General features: G+C 39.1%; 2 protein-coding genes across 5 annotated transcripts; both read left to right on the forward strand.

Annotated features, from left to right (window-relative positions):
• The first annotated feature begins 4,121 nt into the window (after nucleotides 1-4,121).
• Nucleotides 4,122-7,282, forward strand: LOC147864818 (Peptidyl-tRNA hydrolase II (PTH2) family protein). Its single transcript, XM_087318985.1, has 2 exons — nucleotides 4,122-4,540; nucleotides 6,799-7,282. The coding sequence occupies exons 1-2, from the start codon at nucleotides 4,178-4,180 to the stop codon at nucleotides 6,979-6,981; spliced, it is 546 nt and encodes a 181-aa protein (XP_087175111.1). The 5' UTR covers nucleotides 4,122-4,177; the 3' UTR covers nucleotides 6,982-7,282.
• Nucleotides 7,283-9,597: 2,315 nt separating this feature from the next.
• On the forward strand, nucleotides 9,598-21,308 carry LOC147864819 (protein ANTI-SILENCING 1-like). Of its 4 annotated transcripts, none has more exons than XM_087318988.1 (13): nucleotides 9,598-9,732; nucleotides 10,089-10,430; nucleotides 10,855-11,026; nucleotides 11,108-11,820; nucleotides 11,987-12,013; nucleotides 12,107-12,199; nucleotides 13,730-13,802; nucleotides 13,896-13,989; nucleotides 14,079-14,187; nucleotides 14,356-14,472; nucleotides 14,569-14,639; nucleotides 14,751-14,806; nucleotides 20,912-21,308. In XM_087318988.1, the coding sequence occupies exons 2-11, from the start codon at nucleotides 10,119-10,121 to the stop codon at nucleotides 14,620-14,622; spliced, it is 1,764 nt and encodes a 587-aa protein (XP_087175114.1). In that variant the 5' UTR covers nucleotides 9,598-9,732; nucleotides 10,089-10,118; the 3' UTR covers nucleotides 14,623-14,639; nucleotides 14,751-14,806; nucleotides 20,912-21,308. The 4 variants fall into 4 exon arrangements, with proteins under 4 accessions (XP_087175114.1, XP_087175112.1, XP_087175115.1 ...); XM_087318986.1 differs by having other exon boundaries at nucleotides 14,569-14,634; XM_087318989.1 differs by having other exon boundaries at nucleotides 12,107-12,193; nucleotides 14,569-14,634.
• Nucleotides 21,309-24,672: the final 3,364 nt, after the last annotated feature.

A 24,672-nucleotide genomic window follows, 5' to 3' on the forward strand; every position in this document is an offset into this window, starting at 1 on the left:
CGAAGGGCTTCCGACAAGAATATGGCGTCGACTTCGACGAGATTTTCTCACCAGTGGTGAAAATGACAACCCTTCGTTTTCTACTCGGCGTAGTGGCAGCCGACAACTTGGAGCTGATTCAGCTAGATGTCAAAACAGCCTTCCTCCATGGTGATCTTGACGAGGAAATTTATATGGAGCAGCCAAAAGGCTTCGTTGCTACTGGCCAAGAACATCTAGTCTGCCGACTCAGGAAGAGTCTATACGGCCTCAAACAGGCACCGCGACAATGGTACAAGAAGTTCGACGACTTCATCCAATCGATCGGCTTCTCAAAAAGCGATGAGGACCATTGTCTCTTCACCAACACAGCTCAAGATGGATCACTCATCTTCCTCATCATTTACGTGGAAGACATGCTAATTTCTGGACGCCACGCGGGCGAACTTGCCGATCTCATTCGGCAACTGCGGTTGAAGTTTGCCATGAAGGACCTCGGTCCGGCACGACACATACTCGGCATGAAGATTAGTCGGCATCACGATAAACGACATCTTTTTTTGTCTCAGACCGACTATATCCGACGTGTCTTGGAACGCTTCAACATGCAATCAGCCAAATCTGCTTCAACCCCGCTCCCCATGAATCTTCGGCTCTCTCAGCGAGACTGCCCGACATCCGGTCCGGAGGGGGAAGATATGAAGTCGGTACCGTATGCACCGGCAGTCGGCTCCCTTATGTACCTGATGGTCGCGACACGGCCTGATATTTCTCACGCCGTAGGAGTCGTTAGCAGATTTATGCACAATCCCGGCCGATCGCATTGGAACGCAGTCAAGCATGTGTTCAGATATCTGGCTGGCACAAAAGACCACGACATTCTTTTCGGTCCGAACCGAACCTCAGGCGTAGTCGGTTACACCGACTCGGACTTCGCCGGTTGTATAGACAGTCGGAAATCAACAACCGGATACTGCTTCAAATTCGGCAATGGAGCAATCTCGTGGAAGTCGAAACTTCAGGAGTGCACAGCGACCTCAACGACCGAAGCAGAATATGTAGCTGCGTCCGACGCAGCAAAAGAAGCTTTGTGGCTCGGTCGGCTGGCGCACACGTTTCGACAAGTCGACCATGACTCGGCCCCAGTTGTCTATAGCGACAGTCAAGGTGCCGTTGCCTTGTCGAAAAATCCGGTTCACCACAACGCCTCCAAACATATCGACGTTCGATATCACTTCGTTCGGGACTGCGTCATTTCAGGGAAAATCGGTCTAGAGAAAATATCCACAACCGACAATGTCGCAGATGGAATGACCAAGTGTCTTTCGGCAGACCGCTTTCGGTCCCTTCGGCATCAGATGGGCGTAACGACAAACCAGTCCGGTTAGAGCCGGACACATCGCAGGATGGTTTCCGACAACCGACATCAGTTCCTTAATGATCGGCTTCAACTCTTCCGACCCGACCAGTTCGGTCTTCTGCCTTCGGACCCTGCCGACTCGAACAAAACTGATATGTCCGAGAACCTAGGTTTATACCTGTAATCTTAGATAACCCATGTATACGCCCATTACGGGGGAGTGTCGAATACAAGTGTATAATGGACGTATTCACACTATCCCTTTCTATAGCTCAAGTTTGGGCCATTTGTGTAATTAGCATAAAGGGTAGTTGCCCTAAGTCGGTCACTATATATAGTGACCTTGTAACCTTTTTGTAAGGTTGGGTGTTGTATTATTGCTTTGTGGAATAAAGAGTCTTTTGTGTCTCTCTCTCTCTCTCTCTCTCTCTCTCTCTCTCTCTATCTCTGTGCACGACCTCAGAAACGATCATACGCAGGTACTCAGAACAGAATCGAATGCTTCTTGATCCTTCCGCATAGACGACTTTGATCTTCAACAGTAAGTCTCCTTCCCCCTTCATTTTCTGTCTTGAGCACACTAAACGATCCAGCACATCACGATCCGTTGTGCACAAAGAAGAGCCGGAGCGTCTTCCTAACACATTTCGGCTAGTACCCAGTTCGGACGGTATCCGGTTCTCTCTTGTACTCCCCCTCAAGCTTGGCAAGTTAGGGATCGTCAATCCAAGGTTTGACATGAAGTGTCGAAGCTTGTCGGCTCCTAGGGCTTTGGTGAAGATGTCGACCGTCTATAGATTCGTGTTGATGTGTTGAAGCTCGACATCTCCAACTTGAACGCACTCTCAAATGAAATGATAGTGCACTTCGATATGCTTCGTGTGTGCGTGGAACATCGGGTTCCGAGCTAGATAAATACTGCTTATGTTGTCACAGTAAAGGGGAATCAGATCATTGATGGGAACGCCCAAATCCTTCAATATCCTCTTGAGCCATATGGTTTCACATGCAGCCATTGTTGTGCCCCTGTATTTGGCCTCTATGCTCAAAAGAATGATGGTTGGTGTGCAGAAAGAGGGAGAATTCTCACTTGTTAGAACGACGGTTCTCATCGTGCTAAACCGTGGTGAATCACAAAGCTCCTTGATCTTGTCATCATCCACATTGATGCTTATTGAGCCGAGTGAATCACAAAGCTCCTTGATCTTCAAGGTGTAGCTTGTGATGGACATGTCCCTTTGTTGGATATTATTCAACTCTTGGCAGAGTTGAAGCTTTCTTGTGGTTGTATTGGCCGCGAAAATCTTCCTAAGATTCTCCCATGCTTCCTTTGGCTTCTCAAATGTAGTCGAACATGTGGTCATGAACACATGTCGCGAAGCAATACATTACTCAACTTGCGGCTTGCTCCCATGTTGAGTATTCGGGAGTCGTAGGGTCAGGTCGATTTTCTTGTGCTCCTTTGATGTAGCTCCAATAACCTTGGCCAACAAGGTATTGGTGCATCTTGTACTCCCAATACGCAAAGTTGTTTCGGTCCAACTTCTCATTAGGGAGAGCGCTCCCCATTTGAGTATTCATGGTGTTCGATATAGATTTCTTCATTCTTCTTCTCTCTTGAATACGAGCTATGTAGCGGCACTATGATAACGATGAGCCAAATTTCTTTGACTCATCGGCGTAGACACAACACACACGGATGGGCTAGATTGAGCTACCAAAGCACTCTGATACCATGTAAAGAATCGATGGTATGATTATGTGCAGCGGAATAGGTTAGAGATGTGTGTTGTGTGTGAGAGAGAGAAGAGGAGAGGAGAGAGACACAAGATAGATAAAAAACGAATATTCAAGAAGATGTATATTACAAAGGAGATTTAACTAACACATTACAAAGTATGAGGATGGTGCTTTATATAGTCACCCTCTCTCTCTTCATTAACCACCGAAGCTCATCGGTCATGGGGAATTTGGAAACCCATTAGTTATGTGTCATAGAATACAATTCTATGACACATAGTTCATGTGTAGAGAGTAGTGTTGTGACTTTTGACCTTTGAGTGTTCATACACTCTCAAGGTGTGTGTTCACACACTAGACTAGGTTGGGCTTGATTCTCAACAATATGCTTATACTAGCTTTTGTAACTTACTATAGAAGTGAGATGAAATGTTTCCTTTTGTTTTCTCTATGTACAATTTTCAAGTTAAATATACTAAGGTGCATCTTTCTTTAAAAAAAAAATCATTATTGCGTTTTTTGTTCGAACTCATAGCCACTTTAGGCGAATTCAAGCCAGTTTTCAAAGAATCACGCCATCAAAGGAGCTTTCATGGTATTAAAGGCATGATGGTAATCATTGTAAGGGAAATCTATCGCATGATCACAGAGAAGTATAACAGATGAAAGCTCTCTTAGAGCATAAAGATACAAGCTAATCGTTGTAAGGGAAATCTATCGCGTGATCACAAAGAAGCATAACAGATGAAAGCTCTCTTAGAGCATAAAGATACAAGCTAATCGTCGTAAGGGAAATCTATCGCGTGATCACAAAGAAGCATAACATATGAAAGCTCTCTTAGAACATACAGATACAAGGTAATCATTGTAAGGGAAATCTATCACGTGATAAAAAGGAAGCATAACAGATGAAAGCTCATAAGAGAACCTGGTACAAAAAAGCACGACATTCGGGCGATACTCAGGTCTCCGGAAGTGAAGTACCCAATTATCAGTTTTAACATGTGTCCACAATTGAACATGTGAAGCCTTTTTCTTTTCTCCTTTGGGCTTCAAAGTGTGTACAGTTTTGAAGAGAAAGAAGGTTTTGTGAAGAAAATGAGGATGTTGTTTTTGTATGGAGCTATAAGCTCCCCTGCCTCCTCTTCTAGGGTACTACTACATACAAACCAAAACTGTGGTTTTCCTGTCTTCCAGACAGCTAGGAGAGGTTGCAGAGCTCTGAGTATGAATCAAGGGCCGGCTGGAAACATTGCAGAAGAGGATGGAACTAGCAGGAAGGCAGGTGATGATGCCATAGCTCAATATGTGGTAATAAGGAAAGATCTAGTTGATTCTCTGAAATGGCCTCTTGGAAGCGTTCTTGCCCAAGCTTGCCATGCTGCGGTTGCTGCTGTATGGATCTTCAGAGACCACCCTGACACAATCCAGTATTGCGACAAACTCGATTCCATGACAACTGTAAGTAATTCATCATTTTCTCCAGGTTTATATGGTCTTTGTATAATGTATTAGGATATAATGTGTTAGGATTTAGTATCAGACCTAGGCCTTCTGTGTGTGTTTGGGGTTTTTTGAATTCCATCAAAAAATATATTTTTTCATTTAGTTAGTCCATCATGCATTCCATGAATACTTTAAATCGTCCAGCTTATGTCCATATTTAATGCTTATATAATATATTAAAGTGTGTTGGAATATTTTCATCCTTTTTCCATTTTATTTTTATCGTTTTCATGCATCAAAGGTGCCTACATTCTCATTAATGAGAATGCAAGTAAGCTAGGCTTTCATCAATTGTTGTTGGTTGAGACTTGCTTTTGCGTTTTGGTTCTTTTTTTAAATTCATTAGCTTTGCCCATGATCTATTCCATGAGTATTGTAAGTAAGGTAGCTTTTCATTGCTTTACATGGCCATATTCATTTGAGTTTGGAGTTTTCTTGTTCCATATTCTTTACATCCATCAAGAGTACGTAGGTTTCAAATTATCTTTGTATATTATATCTAGCCATACGTGAGGGCACACAAAGATACATGAATGATTTTGTAGCTTGCATTGAGCACTGTAACAGCAATAGGGCCAAAGTTCATCCATAACCATGAATAAATCACAACCTATTGCAGCATCATTGAATCTGTCGAAAGCAAGTTCAAGAATGGAGAAATACTCAATCTACTACATTTGCATTTTATTCACGTAGATTCAAAGCATATTATCCAAAATTGGCATAACTCTGTCTAATTGCACTGTTGAGAATAATCACTTGAACAATGACTCAGGGCTTTGTCAAGTTTTTTAAATTCTGGACTCTAAAATGCACTTGTGAATCTGGTATCATGATAACTCACTCGTAGATCATATATGATATAAGCAAACTGAGATAGAAAGCTTGAAAAAAGATCCTTGCTAACTCTGGAGCTCTAATTGTCCGATATGTTAGATGGATTTTTAAGTTGATCCTTAAGTGGGATTGACTTTTCACTGAACCATACATTTATTAATGATGGAGTGACGAGCTACTTTTGCTTGGAGATCCAAGATTGTTTCTGACTATGATTCTTGTGGAACTATATTTTCAAGCTCCAAGACTATACCAAATTCTTGCCTGCACATTTTAAGATCGATGATGTACCTTCATATGATTAAGGTTGGTATGTGGTACTGCTATGTAGACAATGGAGTCAAGAAAGCTACATAGACATATCATATATGGTGGCAATATGTCATTTGTTGCTGCAAACTATGCGTGGGCACTCAACCATGCAATAAAATCTTGGTTTTCGTTGTTGAAAAGAAAGGGATCTCACATGGCAGAACTATCATTTCTATCTTGGTGGCACGTAGTTAATAGTGATTAAGGGTCTAGCATGACTCATCAAATGGTCACTTCCTGGTAGTTACGTTGTGGCTTGTAGGATGGCGTATCCTCTTAGATGGGATGGAACGGAGTATCTAAAGAATCTTTTTAATCTAAAGGAGTATCAAATGGAGAAACAGTGCTTTATTACAGTCCTTTCCTTTGAGGTAGTTGTATGCGACTGGTTGTCAATCAGAGGGAATTGAACTTTTTAAATGGTCCTTATGTGAGACATTAATTCAGGCCAACATTGGTTAGATTTTTTTTGTAGATCGAGAATCTTGGTCTGAGGTTAAAACAAATGATGTTTATCGTAGGCTCATATGTTGTTAATGCTCGATTGCTTGCAAAGGTGTCACGAGAATAGAAAACTGGGAAGATAGTGGCTCGGTAGTGAGATATTTTTGATAGCAGCTCATGAGTGGCACTCCGGTTCCCTTTTAGGACAAAAGTGTTCATTTGGCGGGTTATCGTTGGTGGTTTATCAATGGCAGTTGCTTCACAAAAGTGACAAATGTCAAATGATATGCACTTTTTCTGTGGGGTATACTCAGAAGATATTATTCACAGGTTTCTTGTATCCCAATAGCTCAGGCATATATGATCATACTTACCAGCAGTTTGGGCATTTTTAGCAACAATTTCTTTCTCTTTTTCAATGGGTGTTTGTGCAAGGGAGGAACCTTGGATTCATCACATAAGAGCACAGCCCATTTCCTAGTGATTTTTCTTTGTTTTCTTGATGGTTCATAGAGAACAGTGTTGATCATGTGAGTGTAACTTTTGTTTTCCTTTTCTATTGTATAAACAATATATTTGATGAGAGAGCGATAGAGAGAGCGAAACTACGCATGGACCAGGTTACTCTGGAAGTGAAAGGAGAAACACAGCTTGTGAACCTTGCAGAGAAGCTTCGGGAAAATAACATTTCTTATAAATTATGGATAGAGCAACCAGAAAACTTTCCAACATGTTTGGCAACTAAGCCATATCCAAAATCTGAGGTTGCTCAGCATTTTAAAAAATTGAAACTTTGCAAGTGACGATTGTTTTTGGCTGAGGTTTTGTATTTCATCATTTTCGATGAATTTTCATGTGGAATTTGAGTATTGGAGATCTACAACAAGGAAACCTCCCTAGGACAAGTGATCGATTTAATGAGCAATATAAAAAATGTGAGATAATTATAATGTCAAACAAGTTCAAACTATACAAATGACCGTTCTTTACGGTTCCCTTCCTTTCTTGAAATTCGAAGGGAATTGGGTGTTTGATTGTACATTAGACATCAAGATGGATAATATTCTTATGTTGGAGATCATCCAAGACAGAACAATTCTTTTATTGCTTTGCATGTTCTATGATAATAGGCTTGTTTCAACAAAGCTGGGAGATGTCAAATGCTATATTTTGCTAAGTGCCTCTATATTTTGGGAGATGATAGATGGAAGCAACACCTTTTTGAGTTTGCCAAGTGTTGGTTCTTAGTCTCAGTGCATTAATCCATCTTCAAGATTGTTAGGATTATTGTGCATTAAGGAATGCTAGAGTTTTCAACCATGCGAACCTCATGCAGTCTTTTTAGAAGCTTGAAAGTATATGTTTTCATTTCTCCAATAAAACTTGATGAACTATCTCTCTCAATTAGTGTGTAATTCCTACCTTGATTAAGTATAGATTAACATGATGAAGAGAAATGTAAATAATCAAAATGGTGGATGTGAATTGCATTCTACTTTGTCGAGCAACCCTAGTATTGTTAGGCTTATTAGCTTATTAACCAACCCTTGTCTTCGTTCTTGCTTAGGGATAGGTTTGTTATTACCTCATTCCAATTTTATTATCTATTATACATGGCTCTTCAAGTCTTTAAGAAGGTCCAATGTTTGGAATGTATTTTAGTTGGTTTGATTGAATCAACATTTCATAGCTTTACTTCTAACTGTTTCCCAATAGTCTACGCTAGTCAACTATGATACCTCTTTCGCTTGGACTCCCCATCATGGCTTGGATGTTTGGATGACCTGAAATCGGGGCACTTGATTCACCGAGTGAACCACAAAATGAATAATCAAACGAAACCCAAGTATCTTAATAACAATGAGCCTTTCGGTAATATATCACTTTGGCACACTTGTGTGACTTTGGTATTGGACTAATATTTAAGAGTTAATTGAAAAGAATAAGCAAACAAGACCATACATAGAAAGCAAAATGTATTGTGTCATTTTTTGGCACCACTTCAATTAATGCAAAGGCATCTTTGATTCATTAAATAAATGCTAGACTTTAACAAATACATGCATAGGCAACTCTTATTCAAACTGTGTGGTTAAGCTTGTTATCTCAATATGTTAAATTTGGTTTTAATACAACTAGCCACATGTTAAGGTTGGTCGCTAAACACGTGTGGTCGTGGTGAAACTGAATTGCCACATAAAGGATGGATATTTAATAAACAATCTTATGGTAATGTGATAGGAATTGTTACCATGTAATGCATGGATGAGGTGCAGGCATCCCATAGAAGGCATAATGTCACCATCACCTCAATTGTTAACACAAGAGATGATTAAAATTGAAGCGCACATACTAGTTAAGGACATCATGCATGAGAAAGGGAGATATATTATCGTATTTTTTAACAATGAGGAGAGATATCATACGCACACAACATATAACCTTCTCATATATTATTCAGGAGATTGCAAGCATATATTCACTTAGCACCTACAGTTCTTCCATTCACCTCCAAAGATGGTCATGATGTAACATATCAAAAGCTTTCTTAAAGTCTACAAAGCAACAATATAAACCTTTACCTCTAAGGTAACTTTCCTCCATTAATACTCAAAGGGTGATAAGGTGATCAATGGGGACATGGTGTTTTCGAAAGCCAGCTTGTCCATAAGGTCTCTTACTATTTTTTTCAGCACATGCACGTATCATAGAAATGGCCATGATATCAAACATTATGATTACATACTAATGATAAGCAACACAAGAACACAAGATGCCACAATGACAATATACACCTTCTTTTGACAAGCCAAAGATCACGTAATTCAGGTAAAATTACATTGATCTGCTCAAAAACTCTTGCTCTTAGGAATGCCGACTGACAAATCTATACCTTGTAACAAGACAATACATTGATGCATGCCTCGCATACTTAACATGCAACATTATGACACTCATTAAAAGTAAAGGTGTAATGACAATGGTCAGGAAAAGGGTACCTTATCCGATGGTTGAGCTTCTCGACTGTGAATGGAACGCGACCTTACCAAAGACCTATTGGTTTTTTTTTGGATGAGGCTTTCAGTGTTTTTTCCTCATGACTTACTCTTGCAAACGGGATCCGAATCGGCAAACCACCAAAGCATTCTCTCCAAGGCACTGAGAGGACTTGAAAGGAGCTCTATAATAAATAATAATAATAACCGTAATGACGATGATAATAATACTAATAACAATGATGATGATAATAATACTAATAATGATCACGATAATAATACTAATAATGATCATAATGATGATGATGATGATAATAATGACAAGATTAATCATAATACCACTACTACTAATGATGATGATGATAATAATAACCAGTGTGTTATTAGCATTAATTATTAGTTTGCACATGTTAACAGCCCAAGAAGAAGACGAAGAAGAAGGAAAAACCCTAACGAAGAAGGAAGTACGATAACATCAGAAACCCTAATTCTGACGGGAAGGAGGTCGACAGCAGAAGCTCAGCTCCTCTGTCGTCGTCCTCGACTTCTCACAAAACGGCAAGTCTCCAATTTTTGTTTCCGTTTCTTTTTTCCCTCTATTACTTCCCCCGTTCCGTCGTGTTTCCGTCGTTTGCAGGAGCTTCCCGTTTCAATTTAATTTCTCTGCGGGTAAACCTTACCTAATGTTCTGGATTCTTTCAGGCGATTCTTGATGATTCACCATTTCTGTTTGCTTTTCCAGTCTCCCCTTCAATGTTTTTTCTATGCTATATTTCATGAGCTTTTTGTTTTCTTTGCTGTTTCTCTATTCCATAAGCCTCCATCTTTATCTTTCTATGCTCTGCAAGAGCTTCCGTTTCCTTTTGGCTCAACCAAACATCAAATTCTGGGATTTTTATGTATACTATTTCCAGGAGTTTCTTGATGACACGGTCATTCCAGCCATGGGTGACGAAGCAGACATACAATGGGGAAACTTAAAGGAAGATTCCACTTCTTTGAAGCTTTACTCTTCCTTCTTCAGTGAAGGTGTAGAATACAAGCTTTATGACAACGTGGAGGTGTACAATGACACCGAGGAGCCTTACATTGGCAAGATCGTTAAGCTTTGGGAGGACAAATCGAGTGGAGAAAGGAAAGTATTGATTCGGTGGTTCTTCAAGAATAAAGAATTGAAAGCAAAGCCAGATGGTAACCCAAAAGAAGTGTTTCTTGCTTTTGGCAAAGGAAAAGGAGTCACCAACGAGAATGAATTGGTAATCTGAACAAAAATATATATTAATTTCTTCAAAGTTTGTATATTTTGCATAAATTCAACAAACATGATCTAATTTGATTGAATATATGCTTGATTCCGAGGATTTATAGACCTTCTGCATACATCAAATTGTCCTTGTGCATATCAAGCATTTGTAGACATCATCCATATTTTTTTTTTTCATACATTGGTTAGCATTCATTGTGCATAGTGCTTCTTGCATTGCAGTCTGTTGAAATCTCATACAGTGCCATGTCCAAACTTTATCAGTTCGAAGTTTCTATTGTGCGTGCGCTTTTTGAGCAATGTGTAGACATTTGTTTTTTTTGTTAGGATAATGTGCTCAATGCCTAAGTTTATTATCTGAAATTTTTCAGTAGGAGTGTTGATTATCTCCCATTTTTTTCTTGATTTTCTTTCAGGAGGTCATCTGTGGTAAGTGCACTATCTTGTGCACAAGTGAAGATGTTCGAAACAAGCAGCCATCACCTGAAGACCTTAAAAATGCAGATTATTTTTTCTCACAAATTTATAACGTTGATCTTCAGCACTTTACTCCGATACACAAAGTAGTTAATAAGCTTGGTTGTCATGGTAGGCCTAAATAATGACATGATTAAAGATACATAGGATGTCTGAAAATGCTTTATTATAAACTAGTTCTCTGTGTTTTAGTTGTTTATAATAAACAGGAATGGGTCACCAGCATCGATGCATCAGGTGGAGTGCCAAAAGCAATGGCAAAAACACAGAATGAGTTTATTCCAAGAAAAACCATTCACTTGGATTCGAGAAAAAGGCCAAGAGATTCTGAAGTACCTGATATACAAGGAAGAGAAATGGACCCGCAACCAGATTCAAAGAAATATCAGCTGAACGCTAAGAAACCAACTGTTTCTTTTGCTCCTTCTGAAACACTAGCAAAAGTCAGTGACATTATTCAAAAAAAAGAGAAAGATTCAACTTTGCACAAAACAGGCAAGACTGATGTACCAATGAGGAAACAGCCATCTGAAAATAAGGGTTCTGGTTCCGTTCAGGAGGATGTTTCATTGAGCAAGGATACCTTACCAGGTGGCATAAACTTAGTTATTGACAAATATGAGATTACGAAGGTAGAAAGTCAATCAATGAATGAGGAGGGCATAGATAATATACCTCAGCCCAAAGTTAGTGATGCAGATAAAAAACAACTTACGAAGGTGAGTGACATCTCAAGACCTGCCAGAATAATAGAAGATTTTCGATCTAATGAAAACGTAGAACAGATAAAACTTGACAAGGTGAGAGGGCAATCTCCTGGGGAGACACAAGAAAAGAAGGTAAAACCTAACACAGATTTGCAGGCGATAAAGAGTATTCCAACAAGTGAGCCAGCTAAGAAATTTGTAAGTATTATTCATATTATATTCGACATCGATAATGGCTTATAGAAACATCAACAGTGTTACCCACATCCAAATATACTTTAATATATTATATGCATTTTCAGGTATGCATATGCATCTCATCTACATTTGGAGCTATATCTTACAAAAAATTGATTGGTTACAGGAGAAGCGGGAAATTCTCAAGGATTTGGTAAGTATGGGAGAAAGAAGAATACACTGTTTTTCTGGTATGATTCTCAAACTGATGTACATATTTGTATATGAACAATATGTCTTTTTGCAGCAATGGGAGGATAGGTTGGAACAAGGTATCCGATTTGGAAAAGTCTTGCTCCTCCAAAACTTTGATCCACAACTGACTTCAGCAGATGTACGAGTAAGTGAAAACTCAGCATCTTTGTTTGCCTTGTTCAATGTAAGGAGAAGAGAGTGAAACATATAATGGTGTCACATGAAGAGTTATGGGACACACTGTTAACACAGTCAACTGTCTACTAAGAACAAAACATGAAACTAAAGTTGAGATTATGGTGAGCAATCAAGGTCACAATGAGTTTAATGTACCTTGCTCGCCATATATAATGACACTCTCTTAACTATCCATGTATTTTGGATGCAGTTCTGTATTAAAATACACGTTAATATAACAATCCAAAAGTTGTAAGAGTGTGAACCCAACATAGCGTCAAAACAATGAGTTTAACATACCTTGCTTGCCATATACAATGATGCTCCCTTAACTACCCATGTATTTTGGATGCAGTTCTGTATAAAAATACACGTTAATATCACAATCCAAAAGCCGTAAGACTGTGAACCCAACATAGCGTGGAACTAAAGTGATAAGCATGGCGATGAGGAATATATATGGGGGTGATGAGTTTCACATACCTTGTTTTCAATATATAATGATATCCGTTATTCTTCTTTATGGGTTGTAATAGGGGCATGGAGACTGTGGTGCCACTCCGGCCGACAAACATGTACTAATCAAAGCCTTCAATGTGCTCACACCCACGCTATAAGGTTACTAATAACAATAGAAAATGAGCATATAATTAAATAGTTAAATTTTTTATCAATAGAGTAGATAGATACAAAAGGGAGAATAGAAGATGATTTTCTTCCCTCCAATACTAAGCTTGGCACTTGGGTTTGCTTAAGTTAATGACTAATACATACTCTAAAAAGGAGGGAGCCCCCTTCTAACACTAAAACTAAGGTTTAAATAGGAGGGAGAGGCTACATTGATGAGCCACTCATATTAATTGACTCTTTATTTCTGCTTATATATGTTCCATGATCTTATGCTCCAATTTTAACATGCTACTCTAAATAGTTAATTTTTCTTCATATTCTCAAAATACTCCTCTAATATTTATAATCTATAGTCTATATATCTTGCAATTTATATTGTTGGGCATATCTGTCCTGTTTATCCGAAATACATATCCCCCATTCGATGGCCAACGCTTACAAAAGATATCATTAGTACAATCAAAATGTTGTGCTATTAACACGATATTTTACTAAACATAAAAGTAAAGTTGGAAGCATGGTGAGGAATGACAAAGAGGATAATAAGCTTTATATATCTTTCTTTCCGTATGCAATGCCCCCGTTCACCGTAGGTTGTAATGCCTACAGTCAAGAGTCATTAATAAGTCTACACTGAAGCACTAGAATGAGTTCTCAAACATATAACCACATGCACAATGTTGATTGTCTATGGCATGTTAGAGGCATTTAGCCCGTTTTGTTTAAAAAAAATATTTGTTATTTGTCTCTTTTTTGCATATATATATTTTCTCCAGACATCAAATGTATGTACTATGCAGACAAAAACATATGTTGAAGATATAGTGAAGATTTGGGAATATGATCTTGCAATATTTTGTTCTTGCAGGAAATGTTGAAAAGTGTTTTCCAAGGAATCATTGATGCTCAAGTTCTACCTCATGAAAAGCATTTCCCATACGGTAATATTATTGCATTGTTGCTGTTCTAAGTTAAAAAGAATGGTACAATTACTGAACTAAAATCAATAGCCTATTATGTCTTATGATCTGCAGGTCAAGCATTGGCAATATTTAAAACGAAATCATTTGCAGAGGCTGCTTTAGAAGAGATGGAGGAAAAATGTCTAGTGATGACAGATCATATGAGGTAAAATTATTTCTGAATTCTGTGTTGTGCTTCATTTAGGTATTTTTCAAAATATTCATGAAATTTCTCATATTCATGCCCATGAACAGATCAATTATTGCTTACAAAGTCAAGGAACCTGCAAAATTAATGGGGTTTCCAGGTCATCTACCATTGGATAAACTAAAGCTGAACAGAAGCAGTCAAAATGAAGACTATGTATATCTCTTTTTCTGGAGATTTTTACTCTCATCACCATCCATTTAAACTCCTCAAATAATGACCTTTTTATATAAGCAATTATTTGGAATTGTATGCTGGTAGTACTGACTTATAAATTGGAAATAGAACAAGTTTGAAGTTTAATGTGACGGTTAACTGTTGCAGAGGAAGGCACTTTCCACTTCTCACTGTTCGCAGCCAAACACAATTGAATATGAAATGGCAATGGAATGGAGACATCTCCAAGAAATTATGCAGACATGCCAAAACGAATTGTTCAGGGTGCTCAGCTTCTTTCAATTGAATGTCTGCATTATGTGCCCTCAGCTTATGATGGGGTAAATCTGACTTACTTGCCTTTGAATTTTTTGTTCCCAGAAACAGAGAAAGGAACTTGAAGATTTGAAACGATGCACTAACACCAGGAGTTAGTCCATTTGACTGGTGAGGTTATCAATTGGGAAGTTTGTCATGGAGTTTGTTTACGTCCTTGTTGTCCCTGTTGTAATCTTGCTTTGTCGGTTAATTTTTGCATATGCGCCTTCCTTTGGATAATGAAGGAATTTCAATACAGGCCACAAATCGCACATTTTTTGAGATTGATGTTCTTAAGCAGGTGAAGTTCATATTTATTAATGATCTCTGTATGTGCATGTGTGAGAAAAGCTGTTAATAGCAGCAGCGGAAGACTTAAAACAAAATAGGCACAGCCAAGCTGTGAGAAGGCTGTTAGACAGCAGTAGAAAAAATGGTTGCAAAGAGTAGAGACACAGCCAAGGAATAGAGCTTGTTTTAAGTAGCAAAAAAGAAAATGAAAACTTATACAAAAGAGGCTGGTATAGCCTATTTATACAAAATTGGGGAATGTGGGTGAAATGGCTGTTTGGTAGTTAAGTGACTCTTGTACTACCAAACAGGTACAAAAAACTAGGAATATCTTGGAAAAGGTAGAAGAGAGAAAAGGCATTTAAAGCATTGCAGATTCTAGAGAGAGAAGGCATTTAAAGAGTTGCAGATTCTAGAGAGAGAAGAATCTGAGAAAAGAGAGAATGTAGTACAAAGATAATAAATATGAAAGAGAGTGCAGGGCTGGAGCTGCCACCCTCCAACACCTCCTCTCAGCTCCAGAATGGCAGTCCAACATTGAGTCGATCAAGGAGCTGATCAATGGCTTGCCTTGGAAGTGGCTTAGTAAATAAATCAGCCACATTTTCTTGAGTAGGGCAATATGCCAAGTTGATGACTTGTGATTTCACTAAGTCACGAACAAAATGGTAGTGCACTTCGATGTGTTTTGTTCTACCATGAAATGCTGAGCTATGTGCCAAGGCACGTGCACTTTGGCTGTCGGTGAAAACTGCAATAGGAGAGGTTTGCAAAACACCAATGTGAGAAAACAATTGCATCAACCATAGCAACTCACAGCAAGTATCCAAGTAGGCGCGATATTCAGCTTCCGTCGATGAAGTAGAAACTGAGTTTTGCTTCTTCGATTTCCAAGAAATCAAGCCTGAACCTAACATAAAACAATAGCCAGATGTGGACCTTCTAGAATCAATATCACCTGCCCAATCAGCATCTGAGTAGCCAACAAGCTCAATGCCGCCTCTAAAAGATAGACCATAGTCGAGTGTGTTGGCCAAATACCGAAGAACTCGAATAGCTGCTTGCCAATGACTTTGTCTTGGAGCAGTTGAGAATTGGCTGAGAATACTCACGCTATAGGACAAATCAGGCCTGGTATAAGTTAAGTGAAGAAGGGACCCGAGTAATCTCCTATATTTCGTGATATCCTCAAATATGGGAGAATCGTCTTCACGAGATAGCTTTGAGTTTGGATCCATTGGACAGGAGAGTGGCTTGCAATTTGTCATGCTATAGGTCTCAAGGAGTTGCCTGAGATACCTATGTTGGCTGAGAAAGATACCACCATGTGATTGATAGACCTCCATACCTATGAAATAATGGAGAAGTCCTAGATCAGTCATTTCAAAGGTTGTTTTGAGGTCAGCGCGGACCTCCTCGATTTTAGATGCAAGGGACCCTGTAATTAGAAGGTCGTCAACATATAATATGATCAAGCAAAGCAAATTATCTTGGGAAAAAACATAGAGATTGCTGTCAGCATTACAGTTTTGAAACCCAAGAGAAAGAAAGAAGCTATCAATTTTGTCATGCCAAGCTTTGGGAGCTTGCTTTAAGCCATACAAGGCTTTGTGTAACTTGTAGACCATGTTTTTCTGCTCTAAAATCTCTAAACCTGGAGGCTGTTCAACATAAACCTCCTCTTTCAAGTCACCGTTAAGGAAGGCTGACTTGACATCCATTTGAAAAATGGCCCATTTGTTGTGAGCAGCAAGTGCAAGCGCACATCGAATAGATGTGTACCTTGCTGTTGGAGCAAAAGTTTCCTCATAATCCACTCCTTCAACTTGTGAGTAGCCTTTTGCCACTAAACGTGCCTTGTGCTTATCCAAAGTACCATCAGCATGGTATTTGGTCTTGAAAATCCATTTCAATCCAATGACTTGTCGATGTGGAGGCCGTGGGACCAGCTCCCATGTATGATTCCGCTCAATGGAATCAAGTTCAACTTCCATTGCTGCTTTCCACTTTGGAAGAACAAGGGCCTCTTTTGCTGTTGTGGGTTCTTTTGATTGCACAACAGTGCACAATAAGGCAAAGTTGCATGAGTGAAGAGGCCGTTGTGACTTACGTGTTCGAGAACTAGATGTATACTCATGAAGTTCAGCATCGGAGAGATGAGAATCACGAATGGTGGCTTGAAGCCACTTGGGAAGTGGTGGAAGCTGGTTTGTAGAGGGAGTGGAAACAAGTGGAGTTGAGGGAGAGGTTTGAATTGTTGGCGAAGTTAGAGATTGAGTAGGAGGAGATGGGAGGCTTGAAGATGAGACATCTTCATCTAAAATAGGAGATTCCGGAGGAGCTTGGATTTCAACCATGAACTCAGGTAAAATCCTAGAGTCATCCGGCTGAGACTCCACAAAATGAACATCCCTAGATATGACTAGGGACTTTGACTCTAAATCCCATAACCTGTATGCTTTAGATTGTGTGCTGTAACCAAGAAATTTGCATTTCTTGGTTTTGGACTCAAATTTCGTCCTTTTATGATCTGAAATGTGAACATAAGCATCACAACCAAAGACTTTAAAATGAGATACTGAGGGCTTTACACCTGTAAATGCTTCTTCAGGCGTCATTCTAGCAACTGCTTTTGTTGGGCAGCAGTTGATGATGTAGACTGCTGTGTTGACAGCTTCACCCCAAAACGAGAGAGGAAGATCAGATTGAGATAGCATCGTATGAGCCATCTCTTGGACTGTCCGGTTCTTCCTTTCCACGACTCCATTTTGTTGAGGAGTATTGGGTGTAGAAAATTGGCGAGCAATGCCTCGTTGAGAGCAGAAATGGTCGAAAGCTTTGGAGATAAACTCTCCACCATTGTCTGACCTGATCTTTCGAACTTTCTTCGATGTCTCGTTCTCCACGAGAGCTACCCATTCTTGAAATTTTGCGAAGGCTTGGGATTTTTCTACAAGAAAATAAACCCAAACCTTGCGGGAGAAGTCATCAATTATAAGCATGAAGTAGCGTGCACCACCAAGAGTAGTGGTTTTCATGAGACCACAAAGATCCATGTGCACTAACTCCAAGATAGATGTTGCTCGGTGAGTGGCTTCATGAGGGAAAGGCTCTCGATGTTGCTTGCCATGAAGACAAGCAATACATGGGGTATTGGGAGATTTGAAAATAGGAAGACCCTCAACTAGTTGGGAGGAGGAGAGCTTTTGAAGAGAATCATAGTTGAGATGACCAAACCTAGCATGCCACAACGTGGGATCTTCTTGTGCCACCAAGGCATGAGAGCCTTGAAGAAGATGAAGAAGATGAGATTTGGAGTTTTCCAAGGGGCTATGGGAGCTTTTTAGGCGATATAAACCCCCTTCTTGTGTGCCACTAGCTACAATTTGTAGGCTGTTGGTGTCAATCACTTCCAAAACTGAGCTATCAAAGTAGACTCCATAACCTTGCATGGTGATTTTGTAAACCGAAAGTAGGTTGGTAGAGATGCGAGGCACATGTAGCACATCTTGAAGAACGACAGGTTCTTCACTTGAAGAATTGTCAAGAACCACATTACCCACACATGAAGCCTCAATGCTTGAGGCATCTCCTATAGAGATTTGGGAAGAGCTAGGCTTCACATCATGCAAAATGGATTTGTCATAGGTCATGTGTGAAGTGGCACCACTATCTACTAACCACTCATCGATGGTTGAAGTAGTTGGTCCAGCCAAATGTGAAGTATGTTCCTCAATGCCAAGGAAAACTGTTTCTTTGGCTGAGTGGGCCGAGTTGGATTTCGGTGTAGGTTGATTTCTGGTAGAAGAAGAGTTCTTAGCATTGTCCCTTTTCTTTTTCCGACAATCTGGCTGAATGTGACCTTTGTAGCCACAATAATGACAAGTGAGCTCCTTGTAAGCTGGGTTGTTTGGCGGTCTTGGATTGGGTTTGTTGTAGGAGTTACCATTTTGCTTCCACTTGCCTTTACTTGTCGCATGTAGAAGCGTCTCATTGGAAGTTTGAGCACTTTTCTTCCTTGTTGCCCTATCTTGTAGCATACCAAGAAATGTATTCATGTCAGGTGTGTTGGGAAGAAGAGAAATGGTGTCACAAAAGGCTGAGAATGACTCAGGCAACTTTATCATTAGACGATGCACAAACTCAACTTCAGTGGACTTGCTTCCCAAAGAAACTAGTTCCTTTTGGAGAGTGACAAATTCCGTTATTTGATCCATGATGTTGGGAGTGTCATGAATCTTGAGATTTGCTAGTTGGCTTTCAATAGCTATCATTTGAGCATGATTAGCTCGATGATACCTCCTTTTGATGGCTGTCCATAGTTCATTGGCTGTCTCGTCATCTTTATCTTGAAATTGACGAGCAATGCTCGGTTTAATATTAAACATGAGGAAAGCATGAGCACGAGAATCCTTATCTAGCCAAGCTTCAATCTCAGCGTTAGATGAGCCAGCAACTGATTTGGTTGAAGAGGATGAAGTTACTGGTGGTTTCTTGTCACTACCATTGACTACATTCCATAAACAATGGTATTGTAGCAAGGTCTTTATTTGTAGCTCCCAATCCAAGTAATTGTTCCCATCCAAGATGGATTCTTTGGGGAGTTGGGGAATGGTTGATGAAACAATGGTGGCATGTGAGGCCATGGATATCCTCCTCTTGAGCTACAGCTGGACAATTTACAGCAGTTGTAAGTAGATACTCAGGGTCTTTCTACTTCTCCCTAGATGCTAGGTGAGGCTCAGATAAGGGGAAAAGAAAACAGAAGAGCCTCCTCTGTAGGGTTGGGAGGGAGGGATAAAAGAAGATAGGTCTGTGTGCTCTTTGGCAAAAAAAAATCAGGCTGAGGATATGGAGACCTCACTGCTCTGATACCATGTGAGAAAAGCTGTTAATAGCAGCAGCGGAAGACTTAAAACAAAATAGGCACAGCCAAGCTGTGAGAAGGCTGTTAGACAGCAGTAGAAAAAATGGTTGCAAAGAGTAGAGACACAGCCAAGGAATAGAGCTTGTTTTAAGTAGCAAAAAAGAAAATGAAAACTTATACAAAAGAGGCTGGTATAGCCTATTTATACAAAATTGGGGAATGTGGGTGAAATGGCTGTTTGGTAGTTAAGTGACTCTTGTACTACCAAACAGGTACAAAAAACGAGGAATATCTTGGAAAAGGTAGAAGAGAGAAAAGGCATTTAAAGCATTGCAGATTCTAGAGAGAGAAGGCATTTAAAGAGTTGCAGATTCTAGAGAGAGAAGAATCTGAGAAAAGAGAGAATGTAGTACAAAGATAATAAATATGAAAGAGAGTGCAGGGCTGGAGCTGCCACCCTCCAACAGCATGCTCTTGTTTCTCTCTAGTATAGTGGGATACTGTAATACAAGGTAAAACACTCAACAGAGCTAGCCAATGTCCTATTTAAGACAGCCATCATACAACATTACGACCATTACACCTGTCACAGAGCAAGATGGTGCTTTGATATTAGGACTGCACATTCTATGCATATTAAGAATATTCACACTGTGCTCCTCAATTTTTTTGTGCACCTCTCATTATCAAAATGATTCTCTGTCAAATTTGGCTATTGGCCATCAATGAATGCTGATGAAATGCTAGTAAGAAGCCCTTTAAAGTATTATTTCTCTATCCAGGATTGAGAAGAGGTATACATGCACTGATTGTTATATTGTACTTGTCTGAAGTGCCCAACTATATTGGACATATTAGGATATAGACATATGTTACGCATAAGAGACGATGCTTAATGGGGACTGTGAATTCTCTTCAAATGTCATTAGGCTGTTCTAGATTTTCCTGAGATACAAATCTCTGCTCAAACTCTTGGCTGTTACAAGAGTTTCCAGTTTATATCTGAGGAACATGCATATAGCTTTGATAACAAGATTGTTAAAGTATTTTTTCTCTCATGGATTTTTCGTCTTACCTCAAAATAAACTGGTTTCTGTAATGAAAATTTTCCAGTCTACTGTTTGTCTTGTGCAGCTAAAAAGTCAAAGATGATAGGAATTTTGATTAGCATGCTAAAGACAAAAGAGACATCTGTAGTAGTATTTAATGACACTTTCAAAGATACATCACTAAGTGGATTGGATTCAGGTTCTGTTCGAGCACATCGATAGTTTCGTGCTGCGAAGATTCATGCAAACTTATAGAAACTTATACATTCAACTGATCGTGGTCACTTGTAACAAACAAAATTTTGCCCCATTGGAGTTGTGCAAATTTTGTGGTCAAAATGAGATGAAAAGGCTTCTGTTACAATTTCCCTACTTCAGAGAGTTTTAAGAGTTTCACTTGAAACCTTTGGAGAGATGTAATTTTGGAGGGCATTCTGCATTAGCTTCCTTTACTCAAAAGAGTTTTGAGAAGAAACTAGGGTCATGTATCAGTCTTGTAAAAATTATAAAAGTGGAGATCCTCCTGAACCGTGTATGGTATTCTTCTGCTTCTGCTTCTCTTTCTTTATTAATCTTTTTATATTGTTTGGCGTTCACTTATTGTACACAAGTCTTTTTCTGTATTCCAGTAGAAGTGGCAATTCATGCTTGATTCATACTGGGAACTCAAAAACCATGTGCATGCACATGAAAAACTTGCATAGGTGTGTACAACCTTTGCCATAGCACTAGAGAATAAAAGTGTAGAGAGATTTGTTGCATGTCACAGTCAACTACATTTGCTTTGAGTACTGAGACATGCTTAATGCAAGATGTTTCAAGTGACTTGCAATAGACAGCTATGCTGCAAGTCTTTCAGAACAAGTTGGTAGATCAAAATTTGGCCTAACATTAGTGTGGGCTTGTTCTTGTAACCTGGGTAGTGGTTAAACACAGATTTATGATTAGGGGAGGCTACTAACCTAATCTGATCCTCAAACATCCAGCCTTAGTAGAAGATGCTCTAAATCTTACGCAACTCTTGATGCATGAGCTCATATTTATACTCCTATATGCTAATGATGTATTGGACAAATTTGTTCAAATCAGTGGGCAAACTATTAATATGGACAAAGCCAAAATGATAGCAATAAAGGTAATACAACCGAGACATTAGCCCATATTTACATACAAGGGAGAACTAATACAAGTGGTGCAAAGCTCTAAATATCTTGGCATTAATTTCCTATCGACAAATAGGTGGAATGAATGCTATATGTTCGAGAATCAATTCAACTAAAGTGATATTCAAGGATGGGAAGTGAGATTGATGTTATTCAATGCTATGGTTGTCCAAGTGTTGCTTTATGGAGTGGAACCGTGGTGTGGCACTATCTCACTTATTGCATGGAATGAAATTGAGAAAATCCCCCCAAAAAAATCTTACATACGCAATTGGAGGTAAATTTGTCAACATCCCATTGTATCATGCTATTAGAAACAAGTGTTAGGTCTTCATGTACGAGCCATGCAAAGAGTATATGAGTGTATCACAAAAGTCAAGAATATGCCTAATCATAGATTGCATGAAAAGTTTGGAACATAGGATGTAAAGGATAAAAGAATAATAAGAGCGGATGGTTTAAGAGATGGGAAGTAAAAGAGCTATTTGAGCTCTTCAGCTCTTAGGTAATGCTATGAAGTATGTGATCATTGAGGATAGATTACTAGAGGCACTTTGATGAAGTGGCAAGGTGTGAAAATGTCAAAATTGGGAATATTGCATTGCAAATATTAACCCCCAGTGTATCCAATTGCATCTCACTATCCTCATGAGCCTTGACTCCCAAATAACCTTAATACTTCTTTGAACTCCCTCACAGAATCAAAATTGGGAATATTGCATTGCAAATATTAACCCCAAGTGTAAGTAAGAAAATGCCACAGAGTATCCAATTGCATCTCACTATCCCCATGAGCCTTGACTCCCAAATAACCTTAATACTTCTTTGAACTCTCTCTCAGAAGTTAGGTGTTGAGGTAGCATTAGCATATAAGGTAATTCATGAGAAATATTGGGCCTTGTTAAATGGGCATGATAATGACAATGTCATACTCAAATTTCCATTGAGAAGTAGGAATAAGCAATGGCTCGACGCAAGCCTGAACCAAGCCGTTAAATTGTTTTAAAACAGTTAGGTGGTTAGGTCTACCTTGGTTCAGGCCTGAGCTTCCTTAACTGGTTTAACCTCGGTTTGGGGTGGCTCAAGCCAAAACATTTCCCAAACCAATTAAGGCTTAATGTGTTTGGCTGATTCAAGTTTGAAAACACACAAACCAGTTAAGCTGAAACCGAACCGTTGTTGATTCCTGTCGGCAAGAAGGGTGAGCAAATATGTGCAATGCATTATTTTCACATGGAGTTTTTACTACACAGTAGTAACCCCTCTTCTTATAGATGGAGTCACATTCAAGAAGATATGTTGGATTTGGTCCCACAGGTCAAATTTAGCCTCATCATGGACCATAAATTTTCAATTCTAGTCTATTCTCTCTAATTTTTCATAACCAGAGACAAGGCAAATCTGCATATTGGGCTCAAACAAACATCCTTTCGTTGCACTTGTATTAATCTTGAAAATGGGAACTAACATCATCGTCTTCATTACGTCCAAACTATTTTTTTTATGGATGGAGACAGATTTTGTAGTACTGATATGCAATCTGTGTGATTGATGAAGATTTTCCCAACCCTCTTACTATGGCTGCACCAAGAAGACGTGATTGATCCTCAACCATTGCTAATGCTCAGATTTTGACCTAATGTTGATTGATGACTCCAAATATACTCCGCAGGTTCTTCTGTTCGACATTAGATGTAACTTGAAACCAAGGATTTGACATGAAATGAATCGAAAGAGATTCTTCAAAAATACACTCGACAAGAAATGAATTCAACAAAGTATAGGCTTCTCAGAACTTATACTCAGGCAAAGAATGAATTCTAAAATGGTACACGTCAATGTCCCCAATTCAAACATTAGAAAGGTTTTAAGCTGAAAATGATGCGTATCAGTCACATGATGTCAAATCCACGCATGCTCACGATAAGTGAAGTGGCAAGCAACGTTTTGATGCATAGAGATTTTGATATCTCCACCAGTTTATTCCTCAAACGAACCAGGTTCTGGTCCAAAGATTGTGAATGCTTCCAGAAGAAAGGGTTCATGTCTGATCCACGCAGATATAGTCTGTTGAGAACGCTGACAATGTAATTGCTCTTATTATCAAATTCCAGTCCACAGATTGTGAGTGAAAGCATGAGAACAATGATAATGTGACAGTTATTACTATGAAGCATCTAGCACTTCTTAACACGCATTGACATTAGCCATTTGCTTATAAACGCCCCAATATAATCTGAAGCTTGACATTCGCCATTTGCTTATAAATGCCCCAATATAATCTGAAGCTTGAAACTCTCTACCACAAATTTGTATCTTTTTTTATATTTCCTAAAGCACGTGACATAATTTATAATTATGATTAATAGAAACATGCAACACGTTTCCTAGTGACATAATTTATAATTATGATTAATAGAAACATGCAACGCATTTTAGGAAAGAACCGGCTTGAATTAGTTTGCTTTTCTTTAATAGCATTTAAAATCTTCCGTTTTCAAAAAAGTGATTTAGTGTACTGCACCTTGGGATAGCATGATTGACATCCGAAAACATTGGAAAACAGTTGTTAACGACAATCAGAGAATACTTTCTTCTGTGTAAACTTTAAAGCCAAAGATGGTAAACAAGCAAGGGTGGAATTACGAGACAAAGATGCATCTCCATCCATGTTTGAAAAAGTGATTAATCCGCCACAATGTGTAACTCTCTTTATCGAGGCCAAACATTTGCCTCGTCGATGTATTAGTGTAAAGATTGATTGCATACTACGTTTGTGACTAATCACACCTTTGTA

The sequence above is a fragment of the Azolla caroliniana genome, unplaced genomic scaffold (genome assembly GCF_043228905.1).
Source record: "Azolla caroliniana isolate FFs.n. ecotype wild unplaced genomic scaffold, voAzoCaro1.0.p SCAF_4, whole genome shotgun sequence".
NCBI classification, from domain to species: domain Eukaryota; kingdom Viridiplantae; phylum Streptophyta; class Polypodiopsida; order Salviniales; family Salviniaceae; genus Azolla; species Azolla caroliniana.

Excerpts from the sequence above, each read along its gene's own strand:
- LOC147864818 (XM_087318985.1), top strand. The coding sequence starts at position 4,178 with ATGAGGATGTTGTTTTTGTATGGAGCTATAAGCTCCCCTGCCTCCTCT. Across the intron at positions 4,541-6,798 it reads AACTCGATTCCATGACAACT|GTTACTCTGGAAGTGAAAGG; the intron begins GTAAGTAATTCA and ends CGCATGGACCAG.
- LOC147864819 (XM_087318988.1), top strand. The coding sequence starts at position 10,119 with ATGGGTGACGAAGCAGACATACAATGGGGAAACTTAAAGGAAGATTCC. Across the intron at positions 13,990-14,078 it reads GTGATGACAGATCATATGAG|ATCAATTATTGCTTACAAAG; the intron begins GTAAAATTATTT and ends GCCCATGAACAG. Across the intron at positions 14,473-14,568 it reads GCCAAAACGAATTGTTCAGG|AAACAGAGAAAGGAACTTGA; the intron begins GTGCTCAGCTTC and ends TTTTGTTCCCAG.